The 24,210-nt window shown below is 38.1% G+C and overlaps 1 protein-coding gene across 1 annotated transcript; it reads right to left on the reverse strand.

The window, feature by feature from the left end:
* Positions 1 to 156: 156 nt before the first annotated feature.
* On the reverse strand, positions 157 to 23,833 carry zgc:85932 (uncharacterized protein LOC405875 homolog). Its single transcript, XM_051679228.1, has 20 exons — positions 23,485 to 23,833; positions 21,533 to 21,602; positions 16,908 to 17,026; positions 16,693 to 16,826; positions 16,170 to 16,341; positions 13,834 to 13,905; positions 13,523 to 13,614; positions 12,905 to 12,979; positions 12,651 to 12,790; positions 11,712 to 11,854; positions 11,163 to 11,380; positions 9,504 to 9,546; positions 9,320 to 9,394; positions 7,750 to 7,810; positions 7,449 to 7,513; positions 5,626 to 5,694; positions 4,783 to 4,861; positions 3,865 to 3,981; positions 677 to 735; positions 157 to 436 (listed from the first exon to the last, which is right to left on the reverse strand). The coding sequence occupies exons 1-20, from the start codon at positions 23,701 to 23,703 to the stop codon at positions 410 to 412; spliced, it is 2,049 nt and encodes a 682-aa protein (XP_051535188.1). The 5' UTR covers positions 23,704 to 23,833; the 3' UTR covers positions 157 to 409.
* Between the last annotated feature and the right edge of the window lie 377 nt (positions 23,834 to 24,210).

The raw sequence follows: 24,210 nt of genomic DNA on the forward strand, positions 1-24,210 counted from the left end.
ATTCACTTTTCATTGTTTTTTATTATATATATATATATATATATATATATATATATAATAAAATAATAGTGAATATATTCACAATATAGCAGGGCCTCGAGTGCCTTATTGATTTAAAATATGGTTTCTTCATAATAAAAACATTAAGGACACATATTATAATTGAAATGTCATTTTATTCAGCAAACTCATAAAGTGCCATGCTTCTGCTAGAATATATAGTACCTGAAATATAAACTAAGAATAATAGTTGGCCTCCATGAGTCCTTTACAGGTGTTTTGCATCTTAGCTGCTACTATATTATGTATTTTAGTATATCTGTAACAATGTATTGACCAATCAGCATCCAGGACTAAAACTAAAGAATGTAGTGTTGTTCCCTGCAGGGGTCCCACAGCTGGTCTGAAATCAGTTGTACATGGTCATATGAAGGAACTATGAATCAATAGGAAGAGGTAAAATACATAAATATTCATTTGTGCACAGTCAATCAAGTTTTACACTTATATAATAAATATCAGTCATGATGAATAAAGATAGGAAGGAAGATTTATATAGGTTTGATCAGATGGGATGCACACATCAAAGAGGTTTAGAAGAAGAAATATTAAGTGTGTGTGAGTGTGTATGAGTGTGTGTGTAGGGCTCGAATTCTTATGTGTTTTATGCTTTTACCTGTCTGCAGTTTACTGAAATCATTCCCATTCCTGCCACATCAAAGGACTGAAACTTCCCTGAAAAATGAACAAACACAAACATATAGAGTATACGCGTGTTTCTTAAACTTCAGGGATTTACATGTGCCAGGGGTTGATTTTTATTATAAACTAACAGATTTCAGCTTTTTTCTTGTTGTTATATAAAGGTCTTATTAAAACTGAATTGGATGCTATTTAGCAGGCCACCTTCATTTCTTTCTGGTACTTTTCAAATGCCTTTTATGTATAGATTTGACTGTTTTAGCCTTGTCCCAGACCCAGATTTTCAATATTAAACTAGACTATAGGAATCCATTATAAAAATACAAATTATTACAGGTTTAAAACTATGATCATCAAAGGCGTAGCAGCCACGGGGGGCACTCTTTAAAAAGGTGATTTTTGTCCCCCACACTTTTCCAAGCTAAACCCATACTGAGTCCAAATGGTGGATTTGTATACAGTATGCTTTGCATTTTGTTACTTTGGGTTGATTGAGCGACCATCCAGCTAATCACAGGTGAGTTTCATGAGCCGAAACAACCCTTAAGTATTATGCCGTCAGTCAGACGGTCTAATCAGTGTGGCTCCGATTGTTTTTATAAAGTTGCTTTCAACAATGCTCATTTATCCATTTTTTTTATCGGCATGATGTTGATCTAAATTAATAATCTAGAGATGAGTCGGGCCTGGGTAGCTCAGCAAGTAAAGATGCCAACTACCACACCTGGAGTCGCAAGTCTGAATCCAGGGCGTGCTGAGTGACTCCAGTCAGGCTTCCTAAGCAACCAGTTGGCCCGGTTGCTAGGGTGGGTAGAATCACGTTGGGTTAACCTACTCGTGGTCATTATAATGTGGTTCTCGCTCTCGGTGGGGCGCGTTGAGTTGTGCATGGATGCCACAGAGAATAGTGTGAAGCCTCCACACGCACTAGGTCTCCACGGTAACACGCTCAACAAGCCACGTGATAAGATGCGCGGATTGATGGTCTCAGGAGGCAACTGAGATTCGTCCTCCACCACCCGGATTGAGGCGAGTCACTACACCACCACGAGGACTTAGAGCGCACTGGGAATTGGGCATGCCAAATTGGGGAGAAAAAAATAAATAAAAATAATCTAGAGATGAGGAACACACAAATGAGAGTTATTTATCGGCATATCATTCTTGATTAGCAGCATTATGTGAAATGCACTGCAGGAAAAAAACAAAGAACAATCCTATAAATATATTGTCTTATTGTGTATTTCTATATATACTTATATTTTCTATTCGCTTTTTATTTTTATTCTATTTTTTTATTATTATCTCTGTCTTGTTACTGTATTGTTGTGTACTGGAAGCTTCTGTCACCAAGACTAATTCCTTGTATGTGTAAGCATACTTGGCAATAAAGCTCATTCTGATTCTGATCCTTCTTTTAAGCACACATTGTAAGTGGAGTTTATATCAGCGCATGAGTCTTCATTAATTTATGCTTTTTACATTATGTTTGTGAGGTAGTAGTTTGATCGGTTGTTTTTGCCAATTTAAGCAGATTACTAGATCTGTGTTAAATATGTAAAGCTATTTTTAATATCAGCTCCTGTTTTTTACCTCTGTGTTAGTGTGTAGTCAACAAACTGTAGGATAAAAGATTGATCTGCTGTGTTCTTAGATCACTTAGGCATTTTACTGAAGTCAATAGATATGCAGACACGCTTTTTTATACATGAAAATGTACGGACGTTATTGAAACTCATTATAATTATTATAAGACTATTATTATTGTCTTTTGATAAAAGTCATGCTCAGCAGCTCACAAACTGTAGGGAAATTATAGATTTGCTTTGTTCTTATAGTGCTTAAAACCTCTGCTAAAGTCTCTTTGTAGGTCTGTAGACACACATTTTAAAGGATTAAAATGTTCTTTTGATCGTTGATTCAGTGACTAACTCATTTCACACAAGACACTCATTTGTCACCACCTTCTGGCATCACCAGAAATGGTCACTGAATCATTAAATTAATCTGCACGAATTTTGGTGAACGCAGTCAAAACACTCGAGCCACATGGATACATTTAAATCCCACAATGCACAAGCACAGAGTAAAAAAGAAAATTTTGCTCAATTGTCATTATTGTAATTGATTAAATAATTAATTCAGGACCAGCTTTTGCTCTTTTATTGTCATAGCGTGTGGAAGCATGTGCTCCACAAGATGCCCTTTATTTTTGCAGATAATTTTGCAAAATTTTGCAATTATGTTGCAGTACTTGAATATTTAAAATACAACAAATATTAAAAGTAAATAATATGTATATATTAATATAATGCTTATATCATACTTGTATATTAATATATACTGTAATATATTAATACTGCACTGTAAGTGTTGGGTCAGTGAGAGCCACCTACTGACAGCTGTGTCCCCCCCACTTTTAAAATAACTGCTACGCCCCTGATGATCATCTAAACAAAGCATGAAATAAACAAACCATTTCAATATTAATTGTGTGAAAATGATTTTTTATCTATTTTTAAAAAATTACACCTGTCTCTGTTGTGGCATCATTTCCACCACAAAAAACAATTTTGCATCTAAAAAAAGCCTTTAAAAAAAATAAAATACTTTTTTTTTTTTAGTGTACTAGTTAACCAAGTCGACAAAAGTGTCAGTGCAAAATGCAGTCACATCAAAATGCAATGACAATTATACATTTTTAAGGGATAGTTTACCAATAATGAAAATTCTGTCATCATTTACTCACCCTCATGTTGTTCCAAACTCAAACGATTTTTCCATAGAGCACTAAAGGTGATTTCTTTATTTTTTTATTTTTTTATTTATTTCCATATAATGAAAGTGAATGGGGATGATTTCCAGTGAATAATAACTTCAATTTTGGTCTTTTTTTGCCATTTTGGAGCTTGACAGCCCCAGTCCCCATTTACTTTGATTATATGGAAAAGAGTGACCAGGATATTCTTCAAAAATGTACCTTTTGTGTTCCAAAGAAGAAGAAAGTTATAAGAGTTTGGAAAGACATGAAGGTGAGTAAATGATGACAACATTTTCATTCTTGGGTGGACTATTCTTGTAACTGTGGCTTAAGTGTCCAAATGTTTTGGGGCCACTATATACAACTGTTTGATTTGTGTGTTCGATCTTGTGTTTTCTTACACATCATGCTGTACAGTTTCATGAGCAGGAAGAGGAATCCTGGAAAGCTGACGGTCATATCTGGCTCCGTGTAGCGCAGGCCGATCAGCTGCAGTATGAACTCATCCACCTCTATGCCTAGACCAGAGCAGACGAGCAAACAGACCAAACAGATCAGTGTGTGAAAGTCGATACAAGCTCCTCCATCAACATTCTTCTCAATGTGTCTGGACTCGCATGAGAGGAAAACAACACATGAATGAACAGACTTCTGTGCCGCATTCTGACAGCTGGGTGTGTTCACATAGACTGACGTGTGTGGGAAAGACTGCTTTAATAGTAATGTCCAAAATCATTGCCTGAAATTGTCCTTTATATCTGTCCCACATGTTGTTCCAAATCCGTATGACTTTCTTGCTTCTGTGGAACACAAAAGGAGATGTTAGTTAGGCAGAAAGTCAGTCTCAGTCACCATTCACTTTCATTGTATGGAAAAAAGATGCAATGAAAGTAAATGGTGACTAAGTCTAACATGCTGTCTACCATCTACTTTTGTGTTTCATGGAAGAAAGAAAGTCACATTGGTTTGGAACAACAAGCGGGTGAGTAAATGATGACAGAATTTTCCATCCTGATCTGACAGAATCACATTACTATACCTTGATTTTTATGAGGCTCGTTGTATGATTTGAACACTAGAAGCGCTACAGCAACAATGACTTTTATTCACTTCACAAATCACGAGTAAAACGGTGGATGTCTTTTGCAAAAATGCCTCAAAGTCACGTAACTTTCATGAGACCAGGCGGGAAGTTGTATTTTTGGGGGAACTATCCCTTTAACTCTGAATAAATAATTTGTTACATCAATGTGTGCATTTGCCTGTGCGTGCAAGCTCATACTTGCATTTGTGTGTGTGTGTGTTATCATGGGTTTCACCTGCTGCTGATAAAGCTGGGGAGATTTCTTGATACTCCAGCGCTTGATTCTTGTTTTTGTCGAATGTCATAAAAATACTCTGCAAACAAACACAAACAGGCAAAGATGTAAGAATGCAGTGTCCCTAATTGCTCTTAAATGCAGTAATAAAACTAGATTTTTACATTTCCTTAAATGTGAGTAGGGTTTGTCCATGCAAAGGTCATCAGCATGATGCTAGCTAGGGTGTTATCACTGGTGGTTGTCATGGTTTTGCTATGTGGTTGCTAGGGTGTTCTGGGTGGTTGCTAGTTGGTTACTTAGAGGCCCAAATTAAAAAAAAACTGTTCAGTCAAGTTGTGAATTTATCATCACTTCTGGAAAAATAAATACACAAATATATATATATATTTTTGTGCACATTATATTTATATTTATTTGTATTTTTATTTGCATCTTAATTTTTCCATTTAGCATTTTTTATGCCACATCCCAACATTTGCATAAAGAAAATGCAAACTGAAACCCGGCTTGATATTCCGGTCTCTAGAAATGGCTCGAGTCCCTCCTTATGCAAGTCTATGAGGATTTTTCACCCATTTTATCATCCTTTTGCTAGTGGACACTGGAGATCTCTTTCTCTCTCTCTCTGTGAGAGAGAGAGAGTGACTGGGGTCAGAAGTGAAGCAATGATTTTGTGTTTACTCAACAAACGACACCAAAGTGTTTTGTAATCTAGTTGCTGTACATCGGTCTTACCATCTGTAGATCACTATTCCTGACTAAAACCCACATTTGAACCCTCACCATAGTAAAATACACACAATATACATTAAAATACTCCAAACAGAGAAATATCCTCACTGTCCATCTCCTGAGTTTGTCCCACAATGCCAGGAACTCTGTCAAGTTGAGGTGTCCCATTCCTTGACTCTGATTGGTGCAGTTAAGGTGACATTCCAAAGAGGTGACACTCCACCAAATATTACACATTCTGTTCAAACAAACCATAAAATACCCCCCCCCCCCCCCCCAAAACACACACATGTACGCACACACATTTTTTTAAATGCTAAACTTTGACAAATAATAGTCTTTGATAATGTCTAAATATATATCCAAGTGCATAACCTGTGATAATATCTAGAAATTAAGCTTTTTTACAACAGGTTACAGATATCAGGCAGGAATAAGGGGATAAATGGAGCCACCTGCTGGTCATAAATGAATTTTTTTGGTTATTTACTTTTTTTTTTGCAAATTGCAGTAGATTCCCCCAATGCATGACACATAATTTATATTTGTTAATATTTCAGCTTAATGTAGTTTTGCTTTTTACTGTAGTGATGTGAATTCATTTTATATGAAAATTAATGGTGTTAGTAATTTACAGCTCATTTAAAGAAATGCATATCTTTAGGGTTATTGCATTAAAGAAAGGAATATTCCGGGTTCAATACAAGTTAAGCTCAATCGACAGTGCTTGTGCCATAATGTTGATTACCACAAAATATTGTTTCGACTTGTCCCTCCCAATTTGGAATGCCCAATTCCCACTACTTAGTAGGTCCTCGTGGTGGCGCAGTTACTCACCTCAATCCGGGTGGACAAGACTCAGTTGCCTCCACTTCTGAGACAGTGACTCGTTGTGCATGACACCATGGAGACTCACAGCATGTGGAGGCTCATGCTACTCTCCGCGATCCACGCACAACTTACCACACGCCTCATTGAGAGCGAGAACCCCTAATCACGACCACGAGGAGGTTACCCCATGTGACTCTACCTTCCCTAGCAACCGGGCCAGTTTGGTTGCTTAGGAGAACTGGCTGAAGTCACTCAGCACGCCCTGGATTCGAACTCGCGACTCCAGGGGTGGTAGTCAGCATCAATAATCGCTAAGCTACCCACGCCCCCTGTCCCTCCTTTTCTTTAAAAAAAAAAGGCACTTACAATAGATGTGAATGGGGCCAATTTTTGGAGGGTTTAAAGGCAGAAATGTGAAACTTATAACTTGATAAAAGCACTTAGGTCCACATGAATAATTTAGTAAAAAGTAATGTATTATTTGAGCTGTAAATTGTCCTTTTACAGTTGTTTTAAGGTTTTATGGCATTCTGTCATCATGGCAATGTTGTTAAATTGTATATAACTTTATACAAAAAAGGTTAAGCAATTTTATCACACTAAAATCATGTTAACATGGATATTGTTTGTCTTATGGCTATACTTTTGAAACAGTGAGTTTTTTAACATTACGTATTGGCCCCCATTGACTTCTATTGTAAGTGCCTCACAGGAACCAATATGTTTTATTTTTTTTTTTTATTAAATTTTTTGTGATAATCAACATTAAGCCAGAAATGCTGTCAATTGAGTTTAACTTGTACTGAACCAGGAATATTCCTTTAAGTTACAATAGTTACAAGTTATTACATTTCTTCTGAAAAATGTATACTGTAACCAGACAAATTTGATGAGAACAGTAAGAGTGTCGACATGTAATGAACAGTGCAGGGGGGTTAAAAATATGTTATGTGAAACATTTTGCAGTATGCAACGCTAAATATTTCAAACAATAGTATTCTACACTGTTGTCACGTGACCTCAACACACTGCATGTTTCATCTCATGTTTCATTAACAGTTTCTTTTTTAGCACTTGTCATGATTTAGTATGCAGGATACATCCATGAGCACCACGAAGCTCTTGCAGTGTTCCAAACTCAGTTTCTTCTCACTACCTGCAAAGACTGGCCGAAACAGTAAAAAATATGATTACATTTAATTCCTCACTGGTTACGGCATCACTTCCTGTATAGCTTTAGGTTCTGCTTACAGACCTTCTAAAAAGCGATTGAGCGATTACTGCATTATAATTGCAAACACCTTTTTTATTATAATGCAAATGCAGAAAAAAGCAGAACAGACGTGAAGACTTTGATTTAATATGTTCTACAAACTATATTTTGAACACATATTTTCTCACCTCCTTTTGCAATGGCTTCAGTCAGCAGGTTATATAGATCAAGTGGCCTGCAGTGAGACCCCTACAAGCAACACATATACAAACCCTAAATTCATATACGAGTACTTACATATGCGTATACACATACAGGGGCCAGAGGGGCTAGTTGTCACACATTATACTCCAGTGAATTTTTCTCACTGTCAGTTTATTTTTGAAAGTCAATTTCTGCATAACCGCAAACATTTTCACCATTTTTGCTCAGGAACAAATATACAGTTCATTGAACACACGTTAAGCTTTTGTGACATCTTGCCCAACAGCGAGGCATGTTGTCACACTATATGGGGCAAGCTGTCGCAATAAAATTTGCCATTAAACAAGCAGTCTAGGTTTTATGTTAACATTAAACAAAACAAAATCTACAGCTTTCTTTATAAATCTACATATACATTAAACTGCTTATTATACAGCCTGTGTCACAGAATGAGAACCCAAATGCAGTGAAAATAAAAATAATTTTATTAAAACAACTGAAAACAGAACAGGTAACCAAAACTCTCACAGGGGAGAGAAAACAGATCAAAACAAAAACTAGAAAAAGTGTAATAACTAAGACCGACCATGAACAGGAACAAGAGTGGAACAGACCAACTAGAAACAAAGCGATCTGACATATACAAGAGGGAAGAGGGCGCAATATATCGGCAAGGCACATGAGAAACAGGTGAAGGCAATTAACATAACAAGGATTAAATGAGGGAGAGTGACAACGGTAACAAGGAGGCAGGGACAGGAAAGCACACAGCTAACAGAAACACAGACACAGAAAATTACACATACACACGACAAACACACACAAACAGAAAACAGACAGAGACCGAAGGGCAGACAGAACAGGATCATGACAGCCTGACTAATCAACAAAATTTCAAATGTGAAACAATTATGAGGCAAAAAAACTATTCATGAAACAACAGAAATAGATAACATAACACAAAAACATCTAAAAAGGTTTTTGGCCAACATTTATGACATTTAAAATATATGACAACCTGCCCCAATATGCCTTGAACTGACCTTTATCCTAAATAAAAAGGAGAATAAAAAATACCTTTGTCCTAAGAACATGTTTAAACCTTTTGGTAAATATCTGCCTCTATAGTATGGCTGACCCATGACTTAATGTGTGTCAGTGTGTTTTGATTATGTTCGCTTGTTTACCCAAGAGCTATAATAAAAAAACTGATGACAGTGAAAATGTACTTTTGAGGCTTTTGAACCAACAAACAAACCTCTGCTAGAGAAAAAAAAAATGTAACTGGACTTTTGACTCCAAATCTTTTCGTAAATGAGATATAGCCTATGTGACAACTTCCCCATGGGACAACAAGCCCCGGTCTCCCCTTCATATACATATATATATATATATATATATATATATCATATACTAAATGTAAATGATACATCATTGTTTTTTCTGCATTACAGTAATAAGAATTAGTTTTTAGTTTTTTGCATTACAGTTATGAGAACTGGGGTTTATATGCACAAACGGCAACATATAAATTGTATATAAACTGTATATTACCTTGGTGCAGTGTTTCAAGAAGAGATCTTTAGCCTCATTTGTGGACGAGAGTCCTGTGAGATGCGGAGACAGCGGCTATATACGCACAAATATCCATAAATAATACAAAATTAGGAATTAAATGGAGCCAGTGAAAAGAATAAATGATTAAAGCAGTGAAACTAGATAAATTTCTCAGTTTTACCGCTGTAGGTGTGTTTGCATCTACTGCAGGTCTCTGAACAGGTCTGCAAATGCATGCAGAAACAGTTTTCTAGTTTTCATTTGTTTTCAAAAAGTGCTTTTTACTCAGCAGATTTTACAATAAAGAGCAGTCTCTTAAAATCAAACAAAACTGGCTCTAGATTCATATTTCATCTAGAAATAAACACATGGTCTTGTTAATAGCAATTGGCGATTAAAATGCATTAATTTGCAGTTTCTGGATGTTATCATAGAGTTCCCATGAGGGGTTGCTCTTTCACATCTCAGGAGACTTATTGGAGATCTCAGTCATGTTTAACTCAAATGTTACTGTTGTTTCAGATATTTCTCCTTGTTGTTGACATACAGAAAGAGAATATAAAATTAATGTGGATAGAAAAGCTCAGATAATTTAGTCTTAGAAGAATTTGATGAGACTTTCTCTGACTTTCAATTGCAGACTTCATACTGGCAAATCTGAGCACAGTTTAAGACATTAAAGGGATAGTTCACCCAAAAATGAAAATTCTCTCATCATTTACTCACCCAGATGTGTATGACTTTCTTTCTTCAGCAGAACACAAATAAAGATTTTTAGAAAAATATCTCAGTAACTCCAGTCAGGCTTCCTAAGCAACCAATTGGCCCGGTTGCTAGGGAAGGTAGAGTCACATGGGGTAACCTCCTCGTGGTCACTATAATGTGGTTCTTGCTCTAGGTGGGGTGCATGGTGAGTTGTGCGTGGATGCTGCAGAGAATAGCGTGAAGCCTCCACATACACTAGGTCTCCACGGTAATGTGCTCAACAAGCCACGTGATAAGAGATTGACGGTGTCAGACGCGAAGGCAACTGAGATTCGTCTTCAACCACCGGAGTCACTACGCCAACATGAGGACTTAGAGTGCATTGGGAATTGGGCATTCCAAATTGTGGAAAAATAAATAAATAAAATAATAAGAATATCTCAGCTCTGTAGGTCCATACAATGCACGTGAATGGTGATCAGACATTTGTAGCTCCAAAAATCACATAAAGGAAACATAGAATTATTCCATATGTCTCCAGTGGTTAAATCCATGTCTTCAGAAGCGATATAGGTGTGGGTGAGAAACAGAACAATATTTTAGTCCTTTTTTCCCCACTCTAAATCTCCACTTTAACTTTCACTTTCAGATGTGAAAGTGAAACTAAACAGTCACCACATGTGACTTTCAGATGTAAGAGGTAAAGTGATTTTAGAGTAAAAAAGAAAAAAAAAAGGACTGATCTGTTTCTCACTCACACCTATTATATTATATAACCTCTGAAGATATAGATTAAACCAGTCTTATGGATTACTTCTATGTTTCCTTTATGTGATTTTTGGAGCTACAAAGATCAACATTCACTTGAATTGTATGGACCTACAGAGCTGAAATATTCTTCTAAAAATCTTCATTTGTGTTCTGCTGAGGAAAGTAAGTCATGCACATCTGGGATGGTATGAGGGTAAGTAAATGATGAGAGAATCTTCATTTTTGGGTGAACTATCCCTTTAAGGGTCTATTTCTCAAGGGAAAAAAATGAGACTGATGCAATAATCTCTATTTTATCTCATTGCTTTCTAGGAGAAACAACTGAGATTTTAAAGAGATCTAATTTGTGATTTTTGTCTCTTACATGGTATGGTTGCCTTTCTCCGTTAGAACTCTCAGGAGGAATTTTCCTGCCTGATTGGTCTCTGATGTTGTGGGAATGATGATGTAATGACCTGGTGCCAGGCGACCGCGCACCACCAGCTCTCGCCGTTGGACATAACCAATGTCATTAACACTGCTGAGCACTGGACTGAGCTGAGACGCATCCTGCGGGAAGAGGTAATCATGCTCTGATCGGGCCTTCACACACACACACACACACACACACACACACACACAGGTGGAGTTAAAAGTAGAAGCATCAGACCCATTCAATTTTTGCAATGTGAGTGTGAGTAAACGATGACAGATTTTTTATTTTTTTTGGTGAACTATCCCTTTAATGAGCTATTTCTGCCTAATCTTACCTTTAAAATTGCTTTCATTTGTGTAAAATAATATTGTAAGGTTGATTCAATAATATAAATACTATTTCTGACTCAAATAAAACCAGTTAATTTACCTAGAAGCACTTGAATAGTTACCTGACAAAAATGTTTTGACAGTGCAACCACGTGTGTAAGTGGGTTACCTTGAATATCTGCAAAGCAACAGGCAGTATTCCCTTCTGACGCGTATGTTTCTGCATGAGTGCCAACAGGAACGAGCATGTTAGCTCAGGGTCACTGGGGTCATCGTCCTCCTCCAAAAGGGTCAGATTGAACTGAGGTGACCCTAAACACACACACGCACGCACACACAAACACACACACACATTAAGGGGATAATTCACCCAAAAAAGAAAGTTCTCTCATCATTTACTCACCCTCATGCCGTCCCAGATGTGTATGACTTTCTTTCTTCTGCAGAACTCCAGTGTTTTAATCCATGTCTTCTGAAGCCATCTTATCAGTTTTGGTTGAGAACAGACCAAAATATAACCCTTTTTCAGGATAAAACTTTACAGCAGTCTCCTTGGCAATCATGATTTTAAGCTCGATTACACTTCCTATAGCGCCATCTAGCGCTCCGAGTATGTATCAAGCACTAGGAAGTGTAATCAAGCTTGAAATCATGATCGTGCTTAAAGACTGCAATGGCAAGATGTAGAGTGAAAAAAGTGTTATATTTTGGTCTGTTGTGAGAAAAATGCCAACATCATGTTGACAAACTTTACCTATCTAGCTTCATACAGTAATTGTTTTATTGTTTAAAAAGCTGAAAAGCTCATAGGCTGTTTAATGGCAGGTTTCCACTGTGACAACTTACCCCATATACTGTGATAACTTGGCCCCGCTATTGGGACGTGTTGTCACAAAAGGTCAACATGTCTTCAATGAACTATATCTTTTTCCATGGGCAATAACGGTGACTTTAAGGGATGAGGCTACACAGAGAAACTGACTTTCAAAAATAAACCTACCCTAAGAAATATTATCTAGAGTAAAATGTGTGACAACAAGCCCTGGTCTCTCCTATATGTGTGTGACTGCATGTGTGTGTATGAGGACATGGCTATTTAGTCATGCACCTCGGAAAGGGATCCATTTTCCATGATGCGCTGTGCATTGCCAGGGATGCTTTATGGCTCCACCCATGTTCAACGTGTCATCGCTGAGGTGACACACCTCCATCATATCAAAGTTTTGTCGGAAGTCAGATAGAGCCATCCTTATGAGAGGAGAGAGAGAAGCCAATCAGAAAAGAACATCAGTCTATCTAAACCAATCAGAGAAGGGTTTGAATATGCATCATCCAATCAGCAAATAGCATAACCTGGCTCACCAGAATTCCCCATCATCCTGCTGGACTCTCTGCACACGTAGCTGCTCTTCAGCGCTCACCATACGCCACTCTATCCTACACACACACACACACACACGCATACACACGCACACACACACATAAATACACATGCATACTGCCTGCATATACTGATCAATACACACAAAAACACACACATAGTGCATTAAAGGGATAGTTCACCCAAAAAATGAAAATTCTCTCATCATTTTCTCACCCTCATGCCATCCCAGGCATGCATGACTTTTTTTCTTTTTTCACAAAAAATTTCTCAGCTAGGTCCTCACAATGCAAGTGAATGGTGACCAAAACCTAGAAGATCCAAAAAGCACATAAAGGCAGCATAAAAGTAATCCATAAGACTTCAGTGTTTTAATTTGATTTTTGGAGCTTCAAAGTTCTGGTCACCATTCAATTACATTGTATGGACCTGCAGAGCCGAGATATTCTTCTAAAAATCCTAATTTGTGTTCTGTAGAAGAAAGAAAGTCATACACATCTGGGATGGCATGAGGGTGAGTAAATGATGAGAGAATTTTCATTTTTGGGTGAACAAGATCCCTTTAAAATCCCTTTGGGTGAACTATCCCTTTAAAATACCCTTTTTCATCACTCCAGGGTCCCTTCCACTCAGTATTGCCCCAAGGGTTCCGAATCCGCACCAGTTCAACTGGACCAATGGTAGTTTGAATCTGAAATACATAAACACACAAAGTAGCTTCCCAAACACTGGAGGGCATGTAGCTGAAGATGCCAAATTTCATGCCAGCATACACCATTACCGTATCCACATACTGTATATCTAAAAGACCTAAAAGACAATCAAACAGGTGGTCTGCCATTCTGAACACACACTCTGTATTTTAAACTAACGGCGCCCTCTGGTGGAGAGTGTACAAACCACATCTTACCGTCTCGAGTCCTGTCACGGAATAGGCATGTTTGAACAAAATCCCAAACTCATTACTCTTTTCAAGAGGACCCTAGAGAGGGAGGGAGAGGGAGAAAACAATATCACCTACAGAAAAACAACATCTGTCAAAAGAGATACCACTTTTCTAGAACACAGGTGAGATCCTGTTACCAAGAACACAACACAGGCAAGCAGAGAACGTGTCACAATTTTTTCAGGCAATGTAAATAGATAGTTTTACAGAAAGAGACCACAAGCACACTTTTTAACAAAACATTTATCAGAAGCAAGTTTGTTCGTTTTTTAAATGATAAAAAAAATAGATATGCTGTACTTTTCAAAATGAAGACAAAAAATGTATGTGGTGCTAGAGGGTTAAAGTAGATACAAAATCTGTCAAAACAAAATGCCATTGTCTAAGAACATCCTTTTACCAAGAACACAACAAAGAAAAGCGGAACATGAACGCAAATGTACAAGCAAAAGATTTGTGCACTTTTACACCAGTAATGTTCCAGTGATGGCGTTTTGGCCTGGGTGGTTAAAGATTTGGGCTGCTAGCCAAAAGGTTGCAGGTTCAAACCTGCAAGTGTCAGTCTACCGAATTGTTACTATTGTGCCCTCGAGGACTAAACATGTAATGGCAACCTTGTGGATACAAATTCCATGGGTCATAGTGAGGTGAAATATACAAAAACAAAATTTTTGCAGCAAATAAGGACTTAAATTTTCATTTGGCTTTAGAAGACTTGAAATATAGTACACAAGTTGCATGACTACTTTTATGATACTTGAACTTTTGACCATTTTCTTTACATTTTATTGGTTTTATTTATCTTTCTTACGCTTGTTGTGTTCCCGGTCAAAAATGGCCGGCCACTGGAAATGAATGGATTAGACATGTGCATGCACGCACGCACACACACACACACACACACACACACAAATTCGCACACACACTGTGTGTTGAGCGCCCTCTTGTGCATCGTCTTTCCATGTACAGTATTTGAGGAATATTTCAAGATCTACTTCTCATATCATGTTGTGTTTGAGCTCATTTGAATCAAGATAGTCTGCTATAAGTTACGATATGTCATTGTCTATGTTATATGTATGTTTAGGGAATAAATAAGGAAAAACTTGACACAAAGACACTCCAGTTATTTATATTTGTGTGTGTCTGTGGGAATTTCATACACTAATACTCACTGCAGTTTGGCCTCTGAGTGAAAAAAATAGCTCATTGCATTCTACTAATTGAGACATTTCCAACGATATATAACACATAGCTATCTTATCTTTTTTATGGTTTACCAACTCTGAATATAATTGTTGTGATAACAAATTCGCAAATGATGAGAACTAAACAGTTCTTATTTGTCAGCAAATTAAAAAGCATTATTTAAAAATTGATAGGATCAGCTATACACATTGTAAAGTCCAGATTCTAGGCTTTAAAATGACACATATTTTGTTCAGATCAAGAAAGTGGTTATTAATTACGTAATTATTATTATTTTATTTTTCTTTCCGCAGGGAGTGCCCTCCACTGGCCTGGGGCTCAGTTCAATTAATCCTTCTATCAATCAAAAAAAATAATAATAAAAAAAAAATAATAATTATATATATATATATATACATACGTACAGTACTGTGCAAAAGTCTTAGGCATAAAAGATGTTTTACCAAAACATTTGTCTTAAGATGGATATTAATATCTTCAGCTTTAGTGTGTCAGTAGGAAATATACATTTTACACTACCAAACATTCCTTTTGTAAATAGAATAGAATAGAAGAACAAGGAGCCCTGTAACACAGAGTCGGTCTGGGATTACATGAAGAGACAGAAGCAGAGACGAATTGAGGCGAATTCTCCAAGAAGCTTGAAACATCCTATCTGCCAATAACCAAGAAAAACTGTGACCAGGTGTACCTAGGAGAATTGGTGCTGTTTTGAAAGCAAAGGTGGTCACACCAAATATTGATGTAGCTTTTTTATGCTTACTGGACTTTGTATGATGTTAATTGATAAATTAAAAATATTGATGGCATTATTTGTGACATCCTCACTATGCAACATTTTTCCCAAGTGCCTAAAACTTTTGCACAGTACTGTATATATTTAAAAATGTTCAAAAAAGGTGTACAAAACCTGTCATAATTACTAAAAAGAAATAGATATAAAGATCTAATGCAATATTTTGTGATAATATATGCAATATGATTATAAACAATTTTGTGGGCCGGTCATTTTTGAACGGGTACACAAAATGTGTTAGCACAAAACGAACACAACACAAGGGATAAAAAAGACACTTGACGAGAGCAAGAACCTGAGAGTTGCCACAGTTTATGAGTGCCCCTTTCTGGAGCAGGGGTTGCAGGAAGGAGCCCAGTGCCCGAGGAAGTAACGACACCACGAAAACCTCCGTGATGCCACCAGTCATATCCGCCATCGCCTCATGAGGGAAACCCATATTCAGGCCATTATAACCACCATTCAGCCTGACAGAAAAAGAGAAAAGAAAAAGATGAGGTCAAGATGATATAAGTAACAAATAAAGAAAAAGCCATTTATGTGCATGCAAAGTGGCCCTGAAAAGTATTTGGGCACTTACGCCACACAATGTATAAATGTCATTGCATAAGAGAGAGAGAAAGAAAGAAAGAAAGAAAGAAAGAAAGAAAGAAAGAAAGAATGCAAAAGCTAACTTTTCAAACTCACTTTTCTGAGCAGTAAGCAATGTTTGGGGAAACCTGTTTGAAAACGATGATTTTGGTGCCGCTAATCGCACAGAAATTACACACTTCAAACACTTTTTAGGGCCAATGTATAGTTCGTAAATTGGCACTAACTTTGCATAAGCTTTCTCTAGTAATGCGCTCCAGAACTCATCTTTGTTGGTGGAGCGCAGATACATCAGCTGACCATTACGAGTCGGCAAACGGTCGTCGATTCGTATCTTAATCCACTCACCGTACTGCCAGAACTACAAACAGAGACACAGACACATTACACTATTATAACTATTACAACCGCTTTACATTGTGTTGTAAAACATGACACTAACCCGAAAAAAGAAAGAGCCGTTGTAGCCCTGCTGGAAGCTTTGGCCCGAGGGAATGACACGATCCATAAGGGAAGGGTACAGCGACAGAGACGCCACTGCTGACAGGAACCAGCAGTCATCTAAGAGAGAGAATTACAATATGTTTAAATGTGTTTTAAATCAGTGGTTCTCAAATGGTGGGTCACGACCCGACATTTAATGCAAGTTTGTTCTGATAGGTATGGTGCCTTGATCCTGGCACATTTTGTAAAAAAAAAAGTTAATTGTGACATCATATCTCACAATACTGACTTTATTTCTCACAAGTGCCTGAAATAAAGTAGCAACTGCATGATATCTCCTCGTAATTGCGACTTTTCGTAATTATGAGAGATTAACTCACAATTTAGTTTATATCAAACAATTGCGACTTTATATCTTCTCACAATTGCTAGATATAAAGTCACAATTGCAAAGTTTTACAGACTTTATATGTGTTTATATCATGCAACTGTGACTTTATATTTTGCAATTTAGACTTTATTTCTCACAATTGAGACTTCATTTATTGCAATTGCGACAGTTCGTAAATACGAGATATAAACTTGCAATTTAGTTTATATCATGCTTTTGCAACTTCATATCTCACAATTGTAAGAAACTGTCACGGTCCTGTCACTCTGTCAGTCTGGGTTTTGGTTTGACAGGACCGTCTTTGCATCGGTTTCGGTTGTATTCCCTGCTGTGCGCTCTTCGGTCTGTATTTTTTCATGTTGGGAGCACGGTGTCTGGATCCTGACTTCCTGTCTGGTTCGGTTTCGGTCTGTGTCGGGATCCAGACACTCGTGCTCCATGTCTGTTCTGTTATTGACGTGGGTGTATCGTGCTTATGTCATATTAGCAGCATGCACTCGCGTCAATAGTTTGTCTGTCTCATGAACACGGGTGCGCCTCAAGTCTCACTCGCGTTGTGCGCCCGGGTCGCGAGCTGTCTTCGTGTTATGCTGAGGTTCGGTCACTTCGGTCTAAAGTGTCGGGTATTTGTGTGGCCGAACTCTTGCACAGGTGTCCTGTCTTGTTTTTGTCGCCTGTGAGAGGCTCGAGGGGCGAAACCATGGAGAACTGGATACCCGGAGAGTAGCTGAAGACTCGAAGGGCCAGGGTGGAGCCGGAGGCAGGGAGGACCAAGGTGGCGCCAGAGGCTCCGAGGAGCAAGGCGGAGCTGGGGGATCGGAAGACTGAGGTGGAGCCAGTGGGGCTGAGGACCAAGGCGGAGCCATAGGGATGAAGGTCCCCGGTGGAGCTGAAGGATCGGAGAGACGAGGCGTAGCCAGAGGATCGGAGAGCCAAGGCAGAGCCAGGTGACCGACAGACCAAGGAGGAGCTGGAGGGACGAGGGACTCCGGTAAAACCGACAGGCTGAAGGACCGCAGTGGAGCTGAGGGAACGTAGAGCCGAGGTGATGTCGAGGGATCGACAGGCCAAGGCGGAGTCCGGGGCTCGGAGGGTCTAGGTGGAGTCAGAGGTTCAAAAGTTCTCCATGTGTGGGATATCTCAGAGGGCGACGATAGAGCCAGTGGCTTGTGGAGAACCGGCTGATCAGGAGAACTCAGGGTGGGCACAAGGGCGGGAACCAATTCCAACTCAAATAACCCAGTGAGAGATGGCTCTGGAACAGACGAGGTTTGCAATGCTGGCTCTGGGACAGATGAGGCTTGCAACGCTGGTTCATTGGCCATGGCAGACGTGGGCGTTGGCTCGTTGACCGTGGCAGCCTTGGGCATTGGCTCATTGACCAGAGGTGAGCCTGAGACATTGCATGGAGCAGACTGAAGCTTGACTGTGACATGGCATGGAGCAGTCTCAGGCGTGGCTGTGACTTGGCATGGAGCACACCAGGGCAGAAGGTGGCGCAAGCTCAGCGACCATGACGTGGGACTCTGGCTCGGCGGCCATGACGTGGAACTCTGGCTCGGCGGCCACCTCTCCCACAGTGAACGATGAACCACATATTAGTAGGGCAAGGTTGATATACTGAGCCAGGCTGTGGGTACTCTGACCACCTGGCATCAGGGAAGAGATTGGCTCATTCAGTCCAAAGCAAAAACAGTCCTTGAGGGCAGTCTCATTAAAATCGACCCTGTTGGCCAGAGCACAAAATTTCTCCACATATTCCTCAATGGAAACGTTTTCTTGGCATAGGCGAAGAAGCTGAACTGCTGGGTTCATCTTGGTCGGTCGAGTATTCTGTAACGATGGCTGGCAACAAGGTAAACGAAGAGACGATGAAGTGCGACAAACCCAAATTGCAGTTTATTTACAAGGTGTATTCCAAAACATGAATCCAAGCATGAGAACAAACATAAACGACTTGACTAAACTTAACTTGACATGACATGACATGACATGACTTGACATGACTTGACTATAAACTTAACATGGAAAGCTGTACATCAACAACGATACATTCACAATACTTGACAATGGACAATGGCAAACATGAGGGCTAAATACTTGGACTTGGGAGAACACATGACAATGATAACCAATGACAAGACAGAACTGATAACAAGATAACTAGACTGCTAACAACCCAATGAAAAAATGAACCAATGGGGACAAGACACAAGAACATGGGAAACACATGACAAGATCACATGACAAGGAAACAGTAACAAACATGGCATGGAACAAATTTATCAAAGTAAAAGACATGAACAAAAACACATACAACCCTGACAATTTCACAATTTTTACTTTATTTCTCACAATTGTGACTTTACGTTTTTGCAATAGCGACTTCTCGTAATTACAAGATATGAACTAGCAATTTAGTTTATATCAAGCAATTGTGACTTTATAGCTCACAATTGTGATAAATAAAACTGAATTGCAAGGTATAGCTGCAACTGCTTAGTTTTATAGGCTTTGTATACAAGTTTATATCACATATTTGCAACTTTATATTTTACAATTCTGACTTTATTTCTCGCAATTATGACTATTTTTTTTGCAATTGCGACTTCTCGTAATTACAAGATATGAACTCACAATTTAGTTTATATCATACAATTGTGACTTTATATCGCAATTGTGAGAAATAAAATTGAATTGCAAGATATACAGAAGTTGCAATTGCGAGGTTTTTAAGACTTTATATGCGCGTTTATATCATACAATTGCGATTTTATACTTCACAATTTTGACTTTATTTCTAGCAATTTTGAATTTATTTCTTGCAATTGGTTCTTCTTGTAATTGCAAGAAATTAACTTGCAATTTCGTTTATATCATGCAATTGCGACTTTATATCTCGCAGTTGTGAGAAATAAAGTTGAATTATGAGATATAAAGTTGCGATAAAGTTGCGAAGTTTTATAGACTATATGCGAGACTATATCAAGCAAATGCAACTTTATATTTCGGAACTTTATTTCTTGCAATTGTGACTTCTCATAATTACGAGATATGAACTTGCAATTTAGCTTATATCATGCTATTGTGACTTTATATCGCAATTGTAAGAAATAGTTAAAATGCGAGATATAAAGTCGCAAATGCAATGTTTTATAGACTTTATATGCAAGTTTATTGCACACAATTTTGACTTTATATTTTGCAATTTCTACTTTATTTCTCTGAATTTTTACTTGATTTCTTGCAATTGGGACATCTCGTAATTATGAGATATGAACTCGCAATTTAGTTTATATCATTATGTTTTATAGACTTTTTCACTAGGTTTTATAGACTTTGTTTGCTAGTATATTTTACGAAATTGCAACTTTAAATCTCGTAATTTTGACTTAATTTCTCGCAATTGCGAGATATAAATTACAATTGTGAGAAATAAAGTCAGAATTATCTCTTTTATTTTTATTTCATGGCAGGATCTGCCTTCCATAGTTAGGGTCGTGAACAGCAGGGAAAAATCATGCAATGCTAACCATATAATCGTACATAGTTATGATAGAAAAATAAATTATAGTAAAATAAATTGACTTATCAACTTTTAAACAAGATGAGAAAATCCAAATAAAACCAATTTGTCTCAAATTCATCTGTCACTTTATAGATGCTAGCCAGATTAGGCCGATCATGTGACATGCACATCCTTGAAAACAATGAACAAAACTAAGCAAGGACAAACATAATTTGAAATCAACACAATGTGTTTTCAGCAGTGAATTATTGGCCGCTTAGAGCACTGAACCATCGAAATTCAAGAGACAATTTAGAAACCAAACACTTTATGTGTTTATATAAACTATAAAGCCTATCTCATATGATTTTCCATATTGTTGGGCCTATGTTGTTCATTGTAATATTAATATATTTTGGTGTCTGATTAGCTATAGAGACATTTTGTTTATTTTTGTATTATAAACAAATTGATATGTGTTGGGTCGCCACTAGATGCTCAGTGTAAGTCTGAGTCCTGAAACCAAAACAGTTGAGAAACACTGCTATAATTGATAATCCTAATTGTAAATGCTTAGAGAAATTTACTCTATTTTACTCCACAGCTATTCTATCTTCATAAACCACTAACTGTGTGTTACATGAGAACCTGAAAAAACCTGCAGCACTCGTATTTTGCTCAGTTTGAACTCTTATTGTTAAAGTCTACAGTATTGAAATCTTACTCAAAACTCCCTGGCAGATGTCCATTCGAGTGGCTCCATCCACGATAAACTGAGGAAACTGACAGATCTCCTGGAGCAGAGAGATGGAGAAAACCAAGGAGAGGATGATTTTAAAACAGGGACTCATTCAAAAAGAACAGTTCACCAAAAATGAAAATCATACTCGCCCTCCATGTCATTTTAAACCTGTATGACATTCTTTCTTCCATGGAACACAAAAGGTGAAATGTATAGCAGAATTCACCAGAATGATGAAAAAAAAAAAACATCAAATAAGGTATTATAAGACTACTGTATATTCAAACTCTTCTGGAGCCAAACAATAGCTTTATGTAAAGAACAGACTGAAATTTAAATCACTATTCACTGATAATCTGTGTCTTCGCGCACCATTTTGAAACAAAACTTGTGTGAACATTTATAAGTGAATGACAGCTTAAATATTTGGTCTTTCTCACACAAAGCTAGAGTATCGTGTGAATTTAGAAGTCTTGGAATATAAAATAAGCTGTACATACCACGTTTATGACATTTTAGGGAGCTCAGTTTTGGAGTTTTGCAGTTTTTGCCCCAGTCCCCATTCACTTTCATTGTCTGGAACAGTGCAGCGTGAACATTCTGCCTAAAATCTCATTTGCGTTCCACCGAAGAAAGAAACCCATACAGGTTTGGAACAACATGAACCTTTGGAGAACTTTTAATTCTCTTGTTCTGCAGAAAAACATCTATGTACAGGTGCTTTAAAGAACATATTGTGTAACATCCAGAACTTTTTACGCCATAAAGAAAAAAAACTATAGCCAGGGGCCTGGATAGCTCAGCAAGTAAGGACGCTGACTACCACACCTGGAGTCGCAAGTTTGAATCCAGGGCATGCTGAATGACTCCAGTCAGGCTTCCTAAGCAACCAATTGGCAATAGGGTGGGTAGAGTCATGTAGGGTTAACCTCTTCGTGGTCGCTATAATGTGGTTCTCGCTCTAGGTGGGGCTTGTGGTGAGTTGGGTGTGGATGCCACGGAGAATAGCGTGAAGCCTCCACACACGCTAGGTCTCTGTGGTAACACGCTCAACAAGCCACGTGATAAGATGCGCGGACTGACGGTCTCAGACACGGAGGCAACTGAGATTCGTCCTCCGCCACCCGCATTGAGGTGAGTCACTACGCCACCATGAGAAACTAGAGCGCATTGGGAACTGGGCATGCCAAATTGTGGAGAAAAGGGAAGAGTAATAATAATAATAATAATAATAATAATAATAAATATAGCCAACTCAAAACCCTATAAAGGCAAGAAAGAAGAATTTGATAAGAAGGAGGTTCTGTGCTGAACCTAAAACAACCACTGAAAATGCTTTAAGAGTGTAAGATGATGAGCTGAAATAGAAACATAACAGTTGAGGAACACAACTGAATCTAATCACTCATGACATTTCGAACTACAACAAACACCCCCTCGTTTTTCATGCATCTTGACTTTATAAGGGTGGTGTTGCATAATGCTTAAAGATCTGGGCTAAACTCCAAAAGGTTTTCCAAACAGTATAAACTTTTCATTGTTCCTTTGATCAAAACACAATAGGTTGTTCAAGGGGAACCAAACCTATGTGCTGTAAGTCGCTCTAAAGTGCTAAATGACTATTTAATTACAGTACCTGCTAATCTTATATCTATCTTACAGTAAAAGAGCATTTAAATATGTTTTTATATCATTATAATGTTCAGTGCATTAGAGAGTTATATAAATATTTTTTTTATCCATTTTTACACTTTTTTTCTCGATTTTTTTTTTTTTGTTTTTGGGGGGGGGGGGGGGGGGGGTGTAAAACTGATTAAAAAAAAGTAAGCATTTACCAAATTTCTCATTCTTATAGTTACTTTCTGTCATCAATCATCTATCCTCTACGATAGCTTTTTTTTTTTTTTTAGGTGGTTTCTGTAACTTTGGCTCACCTTGGGTCGTTTCCACACCACGTCGGATTGAATCTGCATGGGAAATGCCGCATCCACGTAGAGCCCATGCTGCAGCGGAATCTGGGAGGTGGGAGACCACAGTGTCGGGCTTCCCAAACGATCCCAAGGGTTTGAATCAGATGAGTCGGTGCTGGATTGTTTCCTTGTCCCGGACATCGTGTCGTGCGTAAAAAGCGGCTGCCTCGGGGCTTGTCTCATTGCGCGCGACTTTTTAATCTTTTAAATCTCTCCCTCTCTAAGTGTTTGGATGCACAAATACACGATTTGAGTTATGCCAAATGTTAAACGTTTCAACAAGTCGTCAGTCTGTAGTAAAGGGAGTGTTTTGCAGGTCTTCCTCAACTACTCACTTACCTTTCAGCAGCTCCTCCCACCTGCGCTAAACTCACCTGTGCTCTCGACTGTACACACACAAAGTTACCATCCTTCAACAAACACACTCCTGTACAAAACATGACTGTCATGTAATATTAGAGATCTGACTTTTGTTCAAAGAACTTGATCAGCAAGTAGACTGCAAATTCATGCAAAGTAGTGTGGAGTATCTAGGACACCACATTGACAAGGAGGGGTTGCATCCTACTAAAGAAAATGTTGCTGCAATTATCAATGCACCTAAACCAAACAATGTCACCGAACTACAGTCATTCCTGGGTTTACTCAGTTATTATGGCCGTTTTCTCCAGAACTTGTCCAGCCATTGCA

Source organism: Myxocyprinus asiaticus, chromosome 39, assembly GCF_019703515.2.
Source record: "Myxocyprinus asiaticus isolate MX2 ecotype Aquarium Trade chromosome 39, UBuf_Myxa_2, whole genome shotgun sequence".
In the NCBI taxonomy this organism is placed as follows: domain Eukaryota; kingdom Metazoa; phylum Chordata; class Actinopteri; order Cypriniformes; family Catostomidae; genus Myxocyprinus; species Myxocyprinus asiaticus.